The sequence below is a fragment of the Prionailurus bengalensis genome, chromosome C1 (assembly GCF_016509475.1).
Source record: "Prionailurus bengalensis isolate Pbe53 chromosome C1, Fcat_Pben_1.1_paternal_pri, whole genome shotgun sequence".
Lineage (NCBI taxonomy): Eukaryota > Metazoa > Chordata > Mammalia > Carnivora > Felidae > Prionailurus > Prionailurus bengalensis.
Window position 1 is genome coordinate 41,424,062 of NC_057345.1, and position 14,605 is coordinate 41,438,666.

At 37.8% G+C, this 14,605-nt stretch overlaps 1 protein-coding gene across 4 annotated transcripts in view; it reads right to left on the reverse strand.

Annotated features, from left to right (window-relative positions):
- The window catches only part of EPS15 (epidermal growth factor receptor pathway substrate 15), a 151,504-nt gene extending 137,167 nt beyond the window's left edge, over window positions 1–14,337 (reverse strand). For 2 of the 4 annotated variants that reach the window (XM_043578754.1, XM_043578751.1), the window contains exon 1: window positions 14,163–14,326. In XM_043578754.1, coding sequence (XP_043434689.1) covers window positions 14,163–14,195 — 33 coding nt within the window. In that variant the 5' untranslated portion in view covers window positions 14,196–14,326. Of the gene's footprint in view, window positions 1–14,162 lie in introns of all 4 variants that reach the window. The other 2 variants (XM_043578752.1, XM_043578753.1) reach the window with 2 other exon arrangements.
- Between the last annotated feature and the right edge of the window lie 268 nt (window positions 14,338–14,605).

The following is a 14,605-nucleotide window of genomic DNA, read 5'->3' on the forward strand; positions in this document are numbered from 1 at the left end:
ATCAAAGACCTAAATGTAAAAGCTAAAATTATAAAACCCTTAGAAGAAAACATAGGGATAAATCTTTATGACCTGATATTTGCCAAAAAATTCTTGTATATAACACCAAAAGCACAAGTAACAAAAGAAAAAAAAACAGATAAACTGGACTTCATCAAAACTTAAAAGTTGTATGTATCAAAAGACACTGTCAAGAGAGTAGAAAGACAACCCACAGAATGGGAGAAAATATTTGCAAATCATATATCTCAAAAGGGATTTATATCTACAATATATAACGAATACTTACAACTCAATAACAAGAAGACAAATAACTCAATTGAAAAACTGGCAAAGGACATCAATGAACATTACTCCAAAGAAGATATACAAATGGCTAAAAAGCACATGAAAAAATGGTAGGCATCATTTGTCATCAGAGAAATGAAATCAAAACCACAATGAGATACTATTTCACAGCCACTAGGATTCTGGGCACAGCTGGAATCAAAAAGTCAGATAACAATTATTAAGAGGATGTGGAACCTCATACACAGCTGGTGGGAATGTAAACTGGTGCTGCTGCTTTGGAAAACAGTCTGGCAATTCCTCAAGCAATAAATCATAAAGTTACTATGTGACCTCATAAATATCCAGCAGATATAAAAACATATATCCACACAAAAACCTGAACATGAATGTTCATAGCAGATTATTTATAATAGCCAAAGGAGAAAACAACCCAAATGTCCATCAACAGATGAATGGATAAAGAAAATGTAGTATAACTATACCATGAAATATTATTTGGCCACAAAAAGTAATCAATACTGATACTTACTACAACTTGGATAAACCTCAGAAACATTATGTTAAGAGAAAGAAACCTGGGAATGCAAGCTGGTACAGCCACTCTGGAAAACAGTATGGAGGTTCTTCAAAAAACTCAAAATAGAAGTACCCTACGACCCAGCAATTGCACTACTAGTCATTTATCCAGGAGATACAAGTGTGCTGTTTCGAAGGGACACATGCACCCCCACGTTTACAGCAGCACTATTAACAATAGCCAAAGTATGGAAAGAACCCAAATGTCCATCAATGGGTGAATAGATAAAGAAAATGTGGTATGTGTGTATATATATATATATATATAATGGAGTATTACTCGGCAATCAAAAAGAATGAAATCTTGCCATTTGCAACTACATGGATGGAACTGGAGGGTGTTATGCTAAGTGAAATTAGTCAGTCAGAGAAAGACAAAAATCATATGACTTCACTCATTTGAGGACTTTAAGAGACAAAACAGATGAACATAAGGGAAGGGAAACAAAAATAATATAAAAACAGGGAGGGGGACAAAACAGAAGAGACTCATAAATATGGAGAACAAACTGAGGGTTACTGATAGGGTTGTGGGAGGGGGGATGGGTCAAATGGGTAAGGGGCACTAAGGAATCTACTCCTGAAATCATTGTTGCACTGTATGCTAACTAATTTGGATGTAAATTAAAAAAAAATAAAAAATAAAACAAGTTAAAAAGAGAGAGAGAGAGAGAGAGAGAGAGAGAGAGAGAGAAAGAAACCAGTCACAAGAGTCCACATAGTACATGATTCCATTCATACAAAGTCCAGAATAAGAAAATCTAATCGAGACAGAAAATAGATTAGTGGTTGTTTAGGACTGGGAAAAGCATGGAAGAGAAGAGGATGATACCTAAAGGGTACAAGGTTTCTTTCTGAGGTGATAAAAATGTTCTCAAATTGCCTGTGGTGATGATGATTGCACACATCTATGAATAGACTAAAAGTCACTTAAGTGCATTTTTTAAATGGGTAAATTGTATGATATATAGATTATATATATGTCAATAAGTTTCTTTAAAAAGTAAAAAATTTTTTAAATGCTAAAACAATACAGCGGGAAGCTCAAAGAAAACTTGTTAACAATTAAACAATTTTCAGTAAATTTACAATTCCAGAGTATGCTTTTCTTTCCACCTAGCCTCATGATGAAAAGCTATAATTACTACTTAAAAAATAATTTTTAAATATTTTTAATAGTTATTAAACATGTATAAGTATATAAGTCATGCCAATCATACACTTATTTTAAAAAATAAAATGTTTTGGGAAGTTTTCCTTATAAGTGTGTGTGTGTGTGTGTGTGTGTGTGTGTGTGTGAGGTTATAAGAAAATAAATCTTGTCCATCTTAATCTACAAATACTGATACTGGTAAAATTCCTATACTAAAATAAGGAAGAAAATAGTCATAAAAAGCTGTCAGGATATAAAAGAAAAAAAACTGTCAAGCACAGAGACAAGCCAGGACATTTTAAACAAGTCTGGCTCAAAGTACAGTCAATAAAGTTAAGTTTTTGAACTGTTCTCAAGTGCCAGATGGTTCAGAATCCACCCCCAGGTCTTACAAGGCCCTGCATAAAAGTGTGCCAGAATAAAAAAAAAAGCAAGAAAACAAAAACATGGAACAGAATGTAGAGAACAAGACTAAGAATGAAAGCAACCCAGCCTACAAAAAAGGATGAAAATTGTAAGCAAACTGAAATCATCCAATCTTCTTCAAGCTACAATTTTTAATGCCAATTTCCTATGCTAAGTGAACTTCACAAACTATAAATGTAGTTTGCAGCCAAATTAAATATATTCAACTTAATTCCTTCACAATAGTATTTTTGAGATTATTGTTCCTATCTGAGTAAAATACTGCTTTCCGCTTTGCCATTCAAGATCTTATAAACATACACTAAACAAAAATTACTCAAGTTTAACTTCAAAACCCAAAGGTATAAAAAAAAACCCAAAGGTATATATAGAAAAATAATTTAATTATGTGGTAAATACCATCTATAACTCTACAAAACAGAATTCAGCAAATGGTATATGAAAGGTTATTTGCAACAGCATTAATTATGATTTATACATCAATTGCTATTATTCGTGAGGCTTAAGTAAACTATAAAACATCCAGTTAATGAATACAGTCTAAAGACATTAAAAAGATGCTATGATGATCACATAGAAAAACACCTATAATGTTAAGGAAAACATTACAAAATTGTGTGTATGTGTGTGTGTGTGTGTGTGTGTGTGTGTGTGTGTGTGTGGAGAAAGCCAGGTTATAACTACATTTTAAAAAACATGTAAAGATGGGGCGCCTGGGTGGCTCAGTTGGTTGAGCGGCCGACTTAGGCTCAGGTCATGATCTCACAGTCCGTGAGTTTGAGCCCTACATCGGGCTCTGTGCTGACAGCTCAGAGCCTGGAGCCTGTTTCAGATTCTGTGTCTCCCTCTCTCTCTGCCCCTAACCCACTTGCATTCTGTCTCTGTCTCTCTCAAAATAAACAAACAAACAAATAAACATTAAAAAATATTTAAAGAGGGGTGCCTGACTTCAACTCAGGTCATGATGTCACAGCTTGTGAGTTTGAGCCCACACTGGGCTCGCTGTGGTCAGCACAGAGCCCACTTTGGATCCTCTGTCCACCTCCCTCTGCCCCTCCCACCCGCTTGCTCTCATTCTCTCTAAGATAAATAAACATTTTTTTAAAAAATGTAAAGAGGGTCGCCTGGGTGGCTCAGTCAGTTGAGCGACCAACTCTTGATTTCAACTCATGTTATAAACACAAGGTCATGGGATCAAGCCCTGCATCAGGCTCTGTGCTCAGCATGGAGCCTGCTTAAAATTCTCTCTCTCTCTCTCTCTCTCTCTCTCTCTCTCTCTCTCCTTCTGCTCCTCTCCCTTGCTCACTCTCTCTCTAAAATTAAAAAAAAAAAAAGGAAAAAAAAGGAAAAAAACTAAAACTTTTAAAGAATGGGGTAGATGGTGATCCATGCTTTTCCTAACTATTATTCTGCATGTCCCAGTTTTCTTCAATGAGTGCAGAATTTTGGACATGAAAATATCTAAAACAATATTTACACGAGTTCTGCAAATAAGAACAACAACACTTCTTTTTTTTTTTAAGTTTTAAGTTATTTTTGAGAAACAGAGAGAAAGCACAAGCAAGGCAAGCGCAGAGAGAGAGGGAGGGATTCCCAAGCAGGCTCCACAATGTCAGCGCAGAGTCCGATGTGCAGCTTGATCTCACGAACCATGAGATCATGAGTTCATGAGATCATGACCTGAGCCAAATCAAGAGCCGGATGCTTACCCAACTGAGCCACCCAAGTACCCCAACAACAGCACTTCTATTTACTGAATGTCTCCTATATTTCAACAATGTATATACATCATTCATAAGGAAGTTCTGAGAGTTTAGGTAACTTGCTATGGGCACCCACAGAGTGTACAGTGGCAGAGGGAGAATTCAAATCCATATTTGTCTAGTACTAAGTCCAGTGTTCTTCCCACTGTATAAAACTTCTGTCAGTATCCCTGGGATAGAAATCTTGATACTCTGAATATTTTATATACTATTTTACCGTAGGTCACAGATTCTTTGAAGCCTATTCCTTGAAATCCCTCCCTAATGTCCTATGCTCGAAGTTAAAGCTCTGTAATAAAGCTCTGGCTTTATTACAAAGAAAAAAAAAGCAGAGAATAAATCATAAGAAAATGGATGTTACATCCCCCAATGTGGACCCTATGCACCAAAATAAAATTTGACTTAAGTCAAATGTTCCTATGGTTTTATGTTGTCCTTTAAGTACAACCTGAAATGTCATCTATAGTATCAATCAATTTAAAAACTAAATTACCACAAAAAGTTCCATCATAATCACAGGAGACTCCACAGCACCCCAGGGCCTTAGTTCTATCATCCTTTTTCAAGGTACTTAACATCCCAGAAAGTCAGTGTTTATCTCCCTAAAAGACTAAAAGGTACTTTAGTATATGCATGAGTCTAGGCCTTATTCTCTTTGTATGTCTAAGGCCTAACACAGTGATGACATAGAGGAGGCATTCAGTAAGTGTTTTCTGAAATAAGAGACCAACCAGCAATAACAGAAGCATCTTTGGTGCACAGAAGTTTCACATTTTTCATATATGCCTAATGATAAATACCTATGCTGTCTGTACCTACAGAATACAAGATAAAGTGAAGTTACCAATAATCCTTGGTATCAATGATCTATGAAAATTCTAAGTACAACATTTCATAAAAATTAACAGCCCTATAAATAACTAAAACCCACTGATTATAAATATTTGGCTAGTGCTGGTAGTAGTTATTATTATAATTATTATTATTATTAGCTGCTACCATTTAAACTGATCGTGGACATTTATATCCATTATTGCACATAATCTTCACAACAAATCCTGCAAGTTGTTTATCCCCCATTTTATAGGCTTAAAAAAACAAACAAAAAAACGAAGCTAAGAAACTTGTTACACAATCAAATAAAGGATGTAAACCTCAGACATTCTTACTGTAAAGCCCAATACCTCCCATTATTTCACCCTAGCTCTCAACAATGTTCATATTTGGAGTGCCAGATACCATTAAGTCTAGTGGTTCTAGGTTTTATTTAATAAAATAGTTTCTTAGGGAATTTTTTTCTGATAACATGGAGTCATCTTTAGCGATAAAATACTGAAGGAACTCCAAGTCCAAACTAACATGTCCAAGAGAATATTAGCTTAAAAATAAATATTGTCATAATGTACACAAACCCAGACAGGCTTAGGTTTTTGTGAGTAATAAATTCCTAGGTTGCAAAATGTAACACTACCTTCTATCAAGTCTACAAAAACCCTCTACTATCTGGTACAATAATCACTTTCTAGAGGTGTGGACTATGCAATGATAAGTTGATTTTCACATAAAAAGATGTTGCAGCCTAGAACGTATGTTCAGTTAACCAAGCATTAGTATCATAATTACATCTGTTAGAGCTATTATTCTGTCCTCAAAATTACAACACACTTGCTCAATTTATATGAATTGTTTACACTACTTGGGTTACAATTCTTGCTCCACTACTTAGCATCAGCTTGACCTTGAACAAATTACTTCACCTCTGTGCTTAAATTTCCTCTTTTTGTGAAACAAAGATAACAAGGATGATCCAGTTATCAGGTGGTAAGGATTACTGAAAAGTTCATCAGGTTGTAAAGATTATTAAAAACAGTGCCTGACACATAAGTGCTCAGTATTAATTATTGTTATTATTATCCCAATATTGACCTCTTCTCTCTCTCCCTCTTTCTGTCACACACACGTACACATACCACACTCTGAATAATTTGTTCCTTTTAAAAAAAATTTTTTTTAACGTTTATTTATTTTTGAGACAGAGAAAGACAGAGCATGAACGGGGGAGGGGCAGAGAGAGAGGGAGACAGAATCGGAAGCAGGCTCCAGGCTCTGAGCCATCAGCCCAGAGCCCGACATGGGACTCGAACTCACAGACCGTGAGATCGTGACCTGAGCTGAAGTCGGACGCTCAACCGACTGAGCCACCCAGGCGCCCCTAATTTGTTCCTTTTATATAACAATAGAGGAATATAATATCATGTGAATGTTCATTTTCATAAAGTTGTCTGACTTATTGTCAATGAGTGTTTACAGGAAACAGTATAGCAAATATGTTTGAGAACAGATATGCCTGGGCTTAAATCTCATATCCACCACTTATAACATAACCCTAAGTAATACAGAAGATTAAGTCCTATTTTATAAAGACTATGAAGATCAAGTGAAATGTAGAAATCATCTAAAAGTACATAATGCTTATTAGGAGTTTAAAAAACATTAGTCCTCTTCCTTCTCAATACTGTTATAAGATTATTTTCCTTTCAGTATCTTTGCATTACTATTTAGCCCACTAGATAGAATTGTTCCACAACTAAAGATCACACTAAGGAAGGCAGAGAAATCGCACATAAAATTAAATTCACAATTTCCAGTTTCTTACCATGTAAATTTTTTAAGTTCAAAATCTATGCACAATTAGCCATTCATGGCTCATGGCAGGCTAGGGAATAAAAACATGAAGATAAACTACTCCCCCATTCCTATCCCAAGAAGGCATATATCTCTATATCTCCTTTATGCCTTACTGGATCACTAAGGTTAAAAAGTATATATTTAAACTAGTGATGCTCAACTAGGGGCAATTTTGTTCCCCAAAAGACATCTGGCAATATCTGGAGATATTTTTGATTGTCCCAAATGGAAAGAGTACTATCAGCATCTCATGGGTATGGATGCTGCAAAACATCCCACAATGCAAAGAACAGCTCCCCACATCAAAGAATTACCTGGCCCAAAATGTCAACAGTGCCAAGGTTGAAAAACCATGATCTAAAAAAATCTAAAATATTGTAATATAGAAGCTTTCCCCCAAAAAAGTATGGTCTTGCCCCACTGTTCTTGGCCAAATTTTTATTTTTACTGAAACATAATCAGACATAAGCATCTTGATTATTTCAGATGAGAGACTCCTGGTACCATTAACTTCCCCTACAAAATCCTCAATCTAACAGGGGAGGATGTAAGGCTTACTTTTCTTTGTATACCTGTACCATATAAAAAACAAGTTTTTAAATGAGCTCCAACCTTCAATTTTTAAATGCACTTTCAATTTATGAAAGCATTACTTATATCACAAAGTTAAGTTTCTTATATCTTACTTCTACCTTACTCTTGTACAAAATATTTAAAAGTTCACATTTATGTAAAAGGAAAGTACAATGTATAAGTTAATTTTAACATCATTTTTCTGTATCAGGTTGACAATGAATAAAAGTTTGCTAAAATACCATACTTATGAAGCTATAGAGGAAAAGGCACATTCAGACTGTTGCTGGTACAACCTTTCTGAATGCAAGTTAGTAATATCTATCCAAATATCCTTTGGCCCAACAATTATACCCACCAAAAACTAATGTACATATACCTGTTCACTAAGGTGTGCAAAAGAATATTCATGCCAGCACTTCAATAATATAGAAAATAACTAGAAACAACATATATATCCACCATTAGGTGGCTAATTACAGTATATTCATATAAGGCAAGATCCTAAAGTTTTATTTATTTATTTATTTATTTATTTATTTATTTTTAATGTTTGTTTATTTTTGAGAGAGAGGGAGACAGTGCAAGCAGGGGAGGGGCAGAAAGACAGGGAGATACAGAATCCGAAGCAAGCTCCAGGCTCTCAGCTGTCAGCACAGAGCCAGACGCGGAGCTCGAACCGACAAACTGCAAGATCATGACATTAGCCAAAGTTGGACGCTTAACCGACTGAGCCACCCAGGTGCCCCGATCCTAAAGTTTTTAAAATAATGAGGGAGAACTATATGTGCTAGTATAGAACAATCTCCTAGACTAAGCTAAAATAATAATAAATAAATAGCCGTGAAACAATATGCAGCTTACTAAAAAAGAAAAATTATGCATACTTACACATACATCACAGATTATTGCTGGAAATACACAAAACAAAGTGGCAAGAATGACTGCCTGAAGGAAGGAGACTGAGGGCCCAGAACAGGAAGGAGACTTTTATGGGTATTGTTTGAATTTTTTTTTAACATGGGCTTATGCTTTTATTTACTGACTGTAAAACTTAAGTCACACATTCTGAGCCTTAGTATTCTCTAACTTGAAATGACAGTAATAGCCCAGCTTATTGACAGAAAATCAAATAAGAGAGCATAAAATTCTTTGTAAATTATAAAGCAGCACACAAAATTATAAATTAGTCCTCTGACAATTCTCCAAGCCAATTATAACAATAGTTTCTATTATTCATTCTTCTGACCAATCTCTCTAAATGTAAAGATGGGAATGTTTAAGATGAAATGTGAGTGTAATCTTAGAACACAGATTTTCACTTTATATACATTCATTTCAATTTAACAGTAAATAGTCAAAAAAGGTTACATGTAGAAACGCTAAATCAGCAGACTCCAGAAGAAATACACACTGTTGAAAAGAAGGTAAATAAAAAAACTATAACCATGCTCTTATAAAATCTTGGTCCTTACTTTTTCTTCCAGTCTTTTTTCTATGCATGCTTAACTAGGTTAGATCATTTTTCTAAATAAAATGTCTCCACTTTGTAACACAGCATTCAAATGACAACATTCTTCAAATTATTACAAGCTCCTAATAAAAATAATTTTTAATGAAGACATAATATTTTATCTTGTTGATAAGAGTTTAACCACTTTAAGATGCAATTCCAGTGTATGGGTTTGCCTCATAAACTCTGCTTGGATTAACTTTTCATTTATTTCTACCAACTCTCCAAGTAACCAGATATTTCTCTTTCTCTCATTCTGCCTCTCACTCAACCCGTTTTCCTGCTTCTGGTTTCCAAAGTTCCAATATTAAGTGCAAAACTCACAAAACAAAGAAGTGTGTAACTGTGTTTAATTCCTTGAAAGCAAGTATAACACCTTAGATTAAGTCCTTAAATCAGACTACTAGTGAGAAAGGAGATTAGAACTATGATTTGTTACTAAATAAAGATGCTCAATCTTTTTCTACTATTTTAGCCCATTATTGTTCTGTCTGCAAATAGAGTGAAAACAAAAAAATACACTCTTAGGTTACTCCTGGGAGACTCTGTATTGGGCCAACCCAACTGTTCCTAATTAATTTTAACTATGACAACTCCTCCCAAATGCTGGACATTCCAAGCCATTTTTGAGAACGGCTGAATATCACTCAAGGAAGTATGGATTTCCTGAGTATACTGGACTGTAATTTCAGGAACAGAAGAAAAATATCATTATTGTGCCCTTCCCATAGTAGGAACTCAAATAATATGTCATGTTAAATAAATACTCTTTCTGCTTCTGAGAACATGTTGTAATTTTTATGCTCTGTCCTGATATTTACTGTCATAATTGTTAAACCACTAAGATGGCACATTAATATACATCATGTATTTTTTTCTTTAATGAAATTGAAAACAAACACCACAAACTGAAATTCTGAGAGATTTTTTTCCTCCAACTACCAGTTTCTATAAAGCAGTTATTATCACTCTAGCAATTAAAAAAAAAAGCATTAAAAAGAAAAGTATTCTTAGAGCATTTATTGTTTTAGACCATTTACTAAGATTTTTTCAATTAAGTCCCATTCTAAGGGCCTCTTAACATTTTTTAAAATGTTTATTTATTTATTTGAGAGAGAGAGAGAGCACACAGGGGAGGGGCAGAGAGAGAGGAAGAGAAAAAATCCCAAGCATAGCAGGAGCCCAACACAGGGATTGATCTCACAAATTGTGAGATCATGACCTGAGCCAAAATCAAGAGTCTGATGCTTAACTTACTGAGCCACCCAAGCGCCCCAATATAATTCATTACATCCAAAAATGTTTTTAAAGATTCTATTTTTTTTTTAAGTAACCTCCACTCCCAACATGGGTCTCGAACTCACAACCCCAAGATTAAGAGTCACATGCTCTACTAACTTAGCCAGCTAGGAGCCACCTAAGGGTTTTTTTATTATTAAAAAAGAATTCTTGCTAAATTAAACAAGAAAACTTCAGCATAAAGCTGAACTGCAGGAAGATCATTTAAAATACTCACATCATGTCATATTTCAATAAAATAAAACTTTTAGCATCATCAAGAACACCACTTGTGTACCCACAATTGTACTGTCAACATACCAAGACATTGGCGATTCAGAGGCAAAAGACATGGCTTCCAGCCTCAAGAAGTTTACTATCTAATTAGGACAATAGGACATTTACTGAAAAAGAGCATCAAAAATACAAGGGAGCATTAGATATGCCAAGCATTTAGTATGCAGAGAAGTAGAATAAAATAGCTTTTGAAATCTTTGGTACAAATCTCAGATCCACCACATACTAGGCTCATGTAAATTACTTCCCTCATTTGTAAAACTGAGTGTTAAATGAAGTAAAACCCCTTGCATATAGTAACACCCTTGTATATATAGTAAGTATTCCTTACATATAGTAAGAAAGACTGAGAGTATTATTAAGGATACAGGCTTGAGGAAGAAATGGGCAATTGGAAAAGCTTAAGGAGAGAAAGAAGTAATATCTTTTTTGTAATCTATCACCACAAAGCAAAAATCACAAGATCTTTCTCACTCAAGTTTCACTTCTTACTGATTAGAATAAAATAGAATGCCTAGTGAAGACAACTGAAATTAGAAAACACTAAGGCTATATAACACTAAAGTACCCTGGGAAAGTCCCACTAGAGCTACAAATCATAGAATATGATCTATAAAAAAGAATGTTAGTGGGAAAGGTCCTTAAATCAGCTAATTCAAACTCCCCTACTGGAATGTAAGTTCCATGTTTTGTCTCCAGGAATTGTTATGTATTTTGTTCCTTAGTATAGCCGCGGTACCTAGAATAATTCCTAGCACACAGTAAATGTTCAACAACTTTTTGTTGAATGACTATTAAAATTAAGAAAATCGAGGCCCTGGAGACCTAACTCAATGCCATAGAGTTAGCTTTTGGCATATCTGAGACTAGAACTAACATTTCATTACTCTAGTATTCTATCCTCTCTAGGAGCTAGAATATGATAATTTAGATGATTTATTTTGGTGGCTGGGGAGTTGGCAAGTTGGTTGTCAGGCAGGGAAAGAGGAAGGAAGGAATAAATTAAAATATTTTTCACATTTTCCCCCCCAAACTGCCAGTTTTGCTTAACTGATAAAGGCAAATTATTATAAACAAGACAATCCCAGCATAGTGCCTAGCACATAATAGGTACTTAACAAATATTTGTTGAATGAAAGAACCTACTCCAAAACCATTATTATCTCACGACCAGGGGCAGAAACCAACCCAAGCATCTGTCTAATCTTTTAACTGTCACAGAGCCCTTTAAAATTTGCAGTCATTCATAAGACAGTTTTTAATCACTTTCTTCCAGATGGGCACTGAGGAAGAGAGATGAATTAAAAGATGTCCCTGCCCTGGAGGATTTCTCTCTTGAGTATGCCTATGTCTAAGTGTGTGTGTTGGGGGGTGGGGGGGTGGGGAGTGAGGGGGGGAGGCAGTGAGTATAACAAATAGATCAATAATGAATGTGAAACCAGGCTGATTATCTTAGTTTATTTGCTTCAAGTAGTTAAAAAATTAAATTGAAAATATACAAATTAGAAAAGTTTTAAAATAACAAGGAGGCACATTAGGGTATATTAACACTTAGGTTCTTTTTCATGTCCCTTTACATGTATCTTATTGCTTCTTAATGTCTTAAAATCAAAATATTCTAAATTGATTTAATTTGAATTATCAGTATAAAGGAACCATCAACGTACATTCTCTCATATGTGAGACACTGAAGGATAATACTGATTCAGTATTTATCATGTGTACATGTTAATATTTAAATACATAACCACAAGAACATATTTAAATTATTTAACTGTCTATAAAACTGACAGAGCCTGAAGAAAATTTCCAAAGATGAATGATAGTAAACAGAAACTAAAAACACAGTATTACCCAGGGAGAGAATAAAGTATGCACACAACTAAGAAACAGATCTATAGAAGACTTCAAGAGAACAAAAACTTCAAGAGGGGAAAACTGCCTGAATTGGCCAACACAACCAGAGAGCAGGAGCCTGCCAACAGGATCTTATATAATGCAAGTCACTAACTAGACTCATAAGAAGTGAACACCCAAAAGTCAATGTTGCCACTACTCTTATTTGAGTTTCAGGATGACCTTTCCAAAGGGATTCACCGCCAAAACTAAATTGCCACATTCCAAGGATTCTCCTCTGTCATCTGCTTGTCAAAATACGATAAGCAACACCAAGAAAACTGGGAAACAAACAGACTTCACTTAGGAAACTGAGAAATCCTGCAAACTGAAGTTAGTTATTTTACCTGAGGTACATGTTTATAGGTGACTCCAGAGAAAGAAAACATTTTTTCACTCAGTTTCTCTATCCCAGAGTGCTAAATGAAACACTCCAAAGCCTTCCGCTCCAACACAGAAAACTCCAAGGCCCAAATGTATAAGCACTCACAAATCTAGGCCAAGGAGACTACAAGGTGGCAGGGAGATATAAGGCAGGAAGAAAGGCTGTGGTGGGCCTCTACGGGGCGTACATGGTCACTCCCCAGCTTTGGGGAGAACAAACAGAATTTGAGGTTGAGGGTGAGTTTTGGTCAGAGGAGCAGGAAGAGACTGACAGGTGCAATGTCACCTCCTCATCATCCTGAACATCATGAAAAGATTACAATTGGCTTTCTTTACAGACAAGGAGGAACAAGGCTTCCCAGAGTGAATGATGTCGAAGCACAAGGTTTTCTGGGAAGCACAAGGACTGGACTCTACAACAGAAAGACAAGAGGAAAGACCCCGAGAACAGGTTGGCCCATAATGAGTGATCTCTATAGTCGTTCCCAGCACCAAGACTGGTGGAACCATCACACCTGTAAAAGGATGTTTCCCTGTTATCCGTGTGGGCAGCGATTAAGTGAAGCCCACCGGGTAAGAGTAGAAGCAGGAAGAGACGGAACTGGGGGGGTCTGACCCAGAAGGAAATCTGATGAGGAGAGGAAGAGGCTGAACTCAGGAAGAGGCTAGCAGGGTAAGCAGTTGAGGAGAATAAGACATACTTGGAAGAGAGGCTGACTATCAGAAACTGCTGGGGAAGGGAGGGCTTTCACTGGACTCCAGTGGGAAAAGGCCAGTTTCGAGAGGAAAGACTGGCTTAGAGAGGGCCCCGGGCGTCTAGGTCTGGAAGGTGAGTATAAACCACGGGAAGCGCACTGCATGGCCCAGAGACCAGCCTCGTGCGGGGCAAGGGCTGACCAGGGGGTGAGGCTGATCCGCGCGAGCTCAACAGGAGCTCACCTGGAGTGCGTCTGGCCTGGAAGAAGGAAACTTCCTGGCTGGGTGAAAGCTGCGTGGAGTGAGAAGGGCCAGACGTCAGCTGAGCAGGGTAGGGGGCACGGTCCACTCAGCTGTGGGACGTAGGGGCGGCGGGACCGGGCGCTGGGGTGGGGGGGTAGTGTGGGGCGGGGTCAAGGCTGCAGCCGCGGAGCTGCGGGCTCGGGATGGCGCCCTCCCTCAGTCACAGTGTCTCACACTCGCACATATACACACGCTCTCGCTCTCACCATCGGCCACCCCGCCCGGGGCGAGAGAAACTGCCCGGGTCGGTGAACCACAGGACGGTGGGGGAGGGGGCCGGGTTGGGGACACCGGCCGACCGAGCCGGACGGGCGGGCGGCGTTACCTGTGTCAAGGAGAACTGGGCCGCCGCAGCCATGGTGTTTCCATCATGCACAGGAGGGGAAGGAAGGACGGGCAGACTAGGGCTCGGGGCGGGGAGGAGGCGGAGGGAGCGGTCAGAGGCGAGGCCCGGGCAGGCGGGCGGGCGTCTCCCCTAACTTCGACAACTTCCCTCCTCTTGCCCGCCCCGCCCCGCCTGGCCCCGCCCGCCCGGCGCCGGCGTGGCAGCGCCCAAATCCTGGCGCCGGAATTTAAGCTGCCGGACCGGAGCCTTACACAACCCCACCTCACCCCACCCCCACCCGCCGGGGCCGCCTGAGAAAACCCGGTGCGGATATGAAAGTAAGGCGGATGGGCTGTGTAGGCTTTAGGCAGGCCACCTACCTACCCTAAGCTTCTGCTTCTGAGAAATAGAGGAAATTATACCCAAAGTCCAGGTTGCTTGTG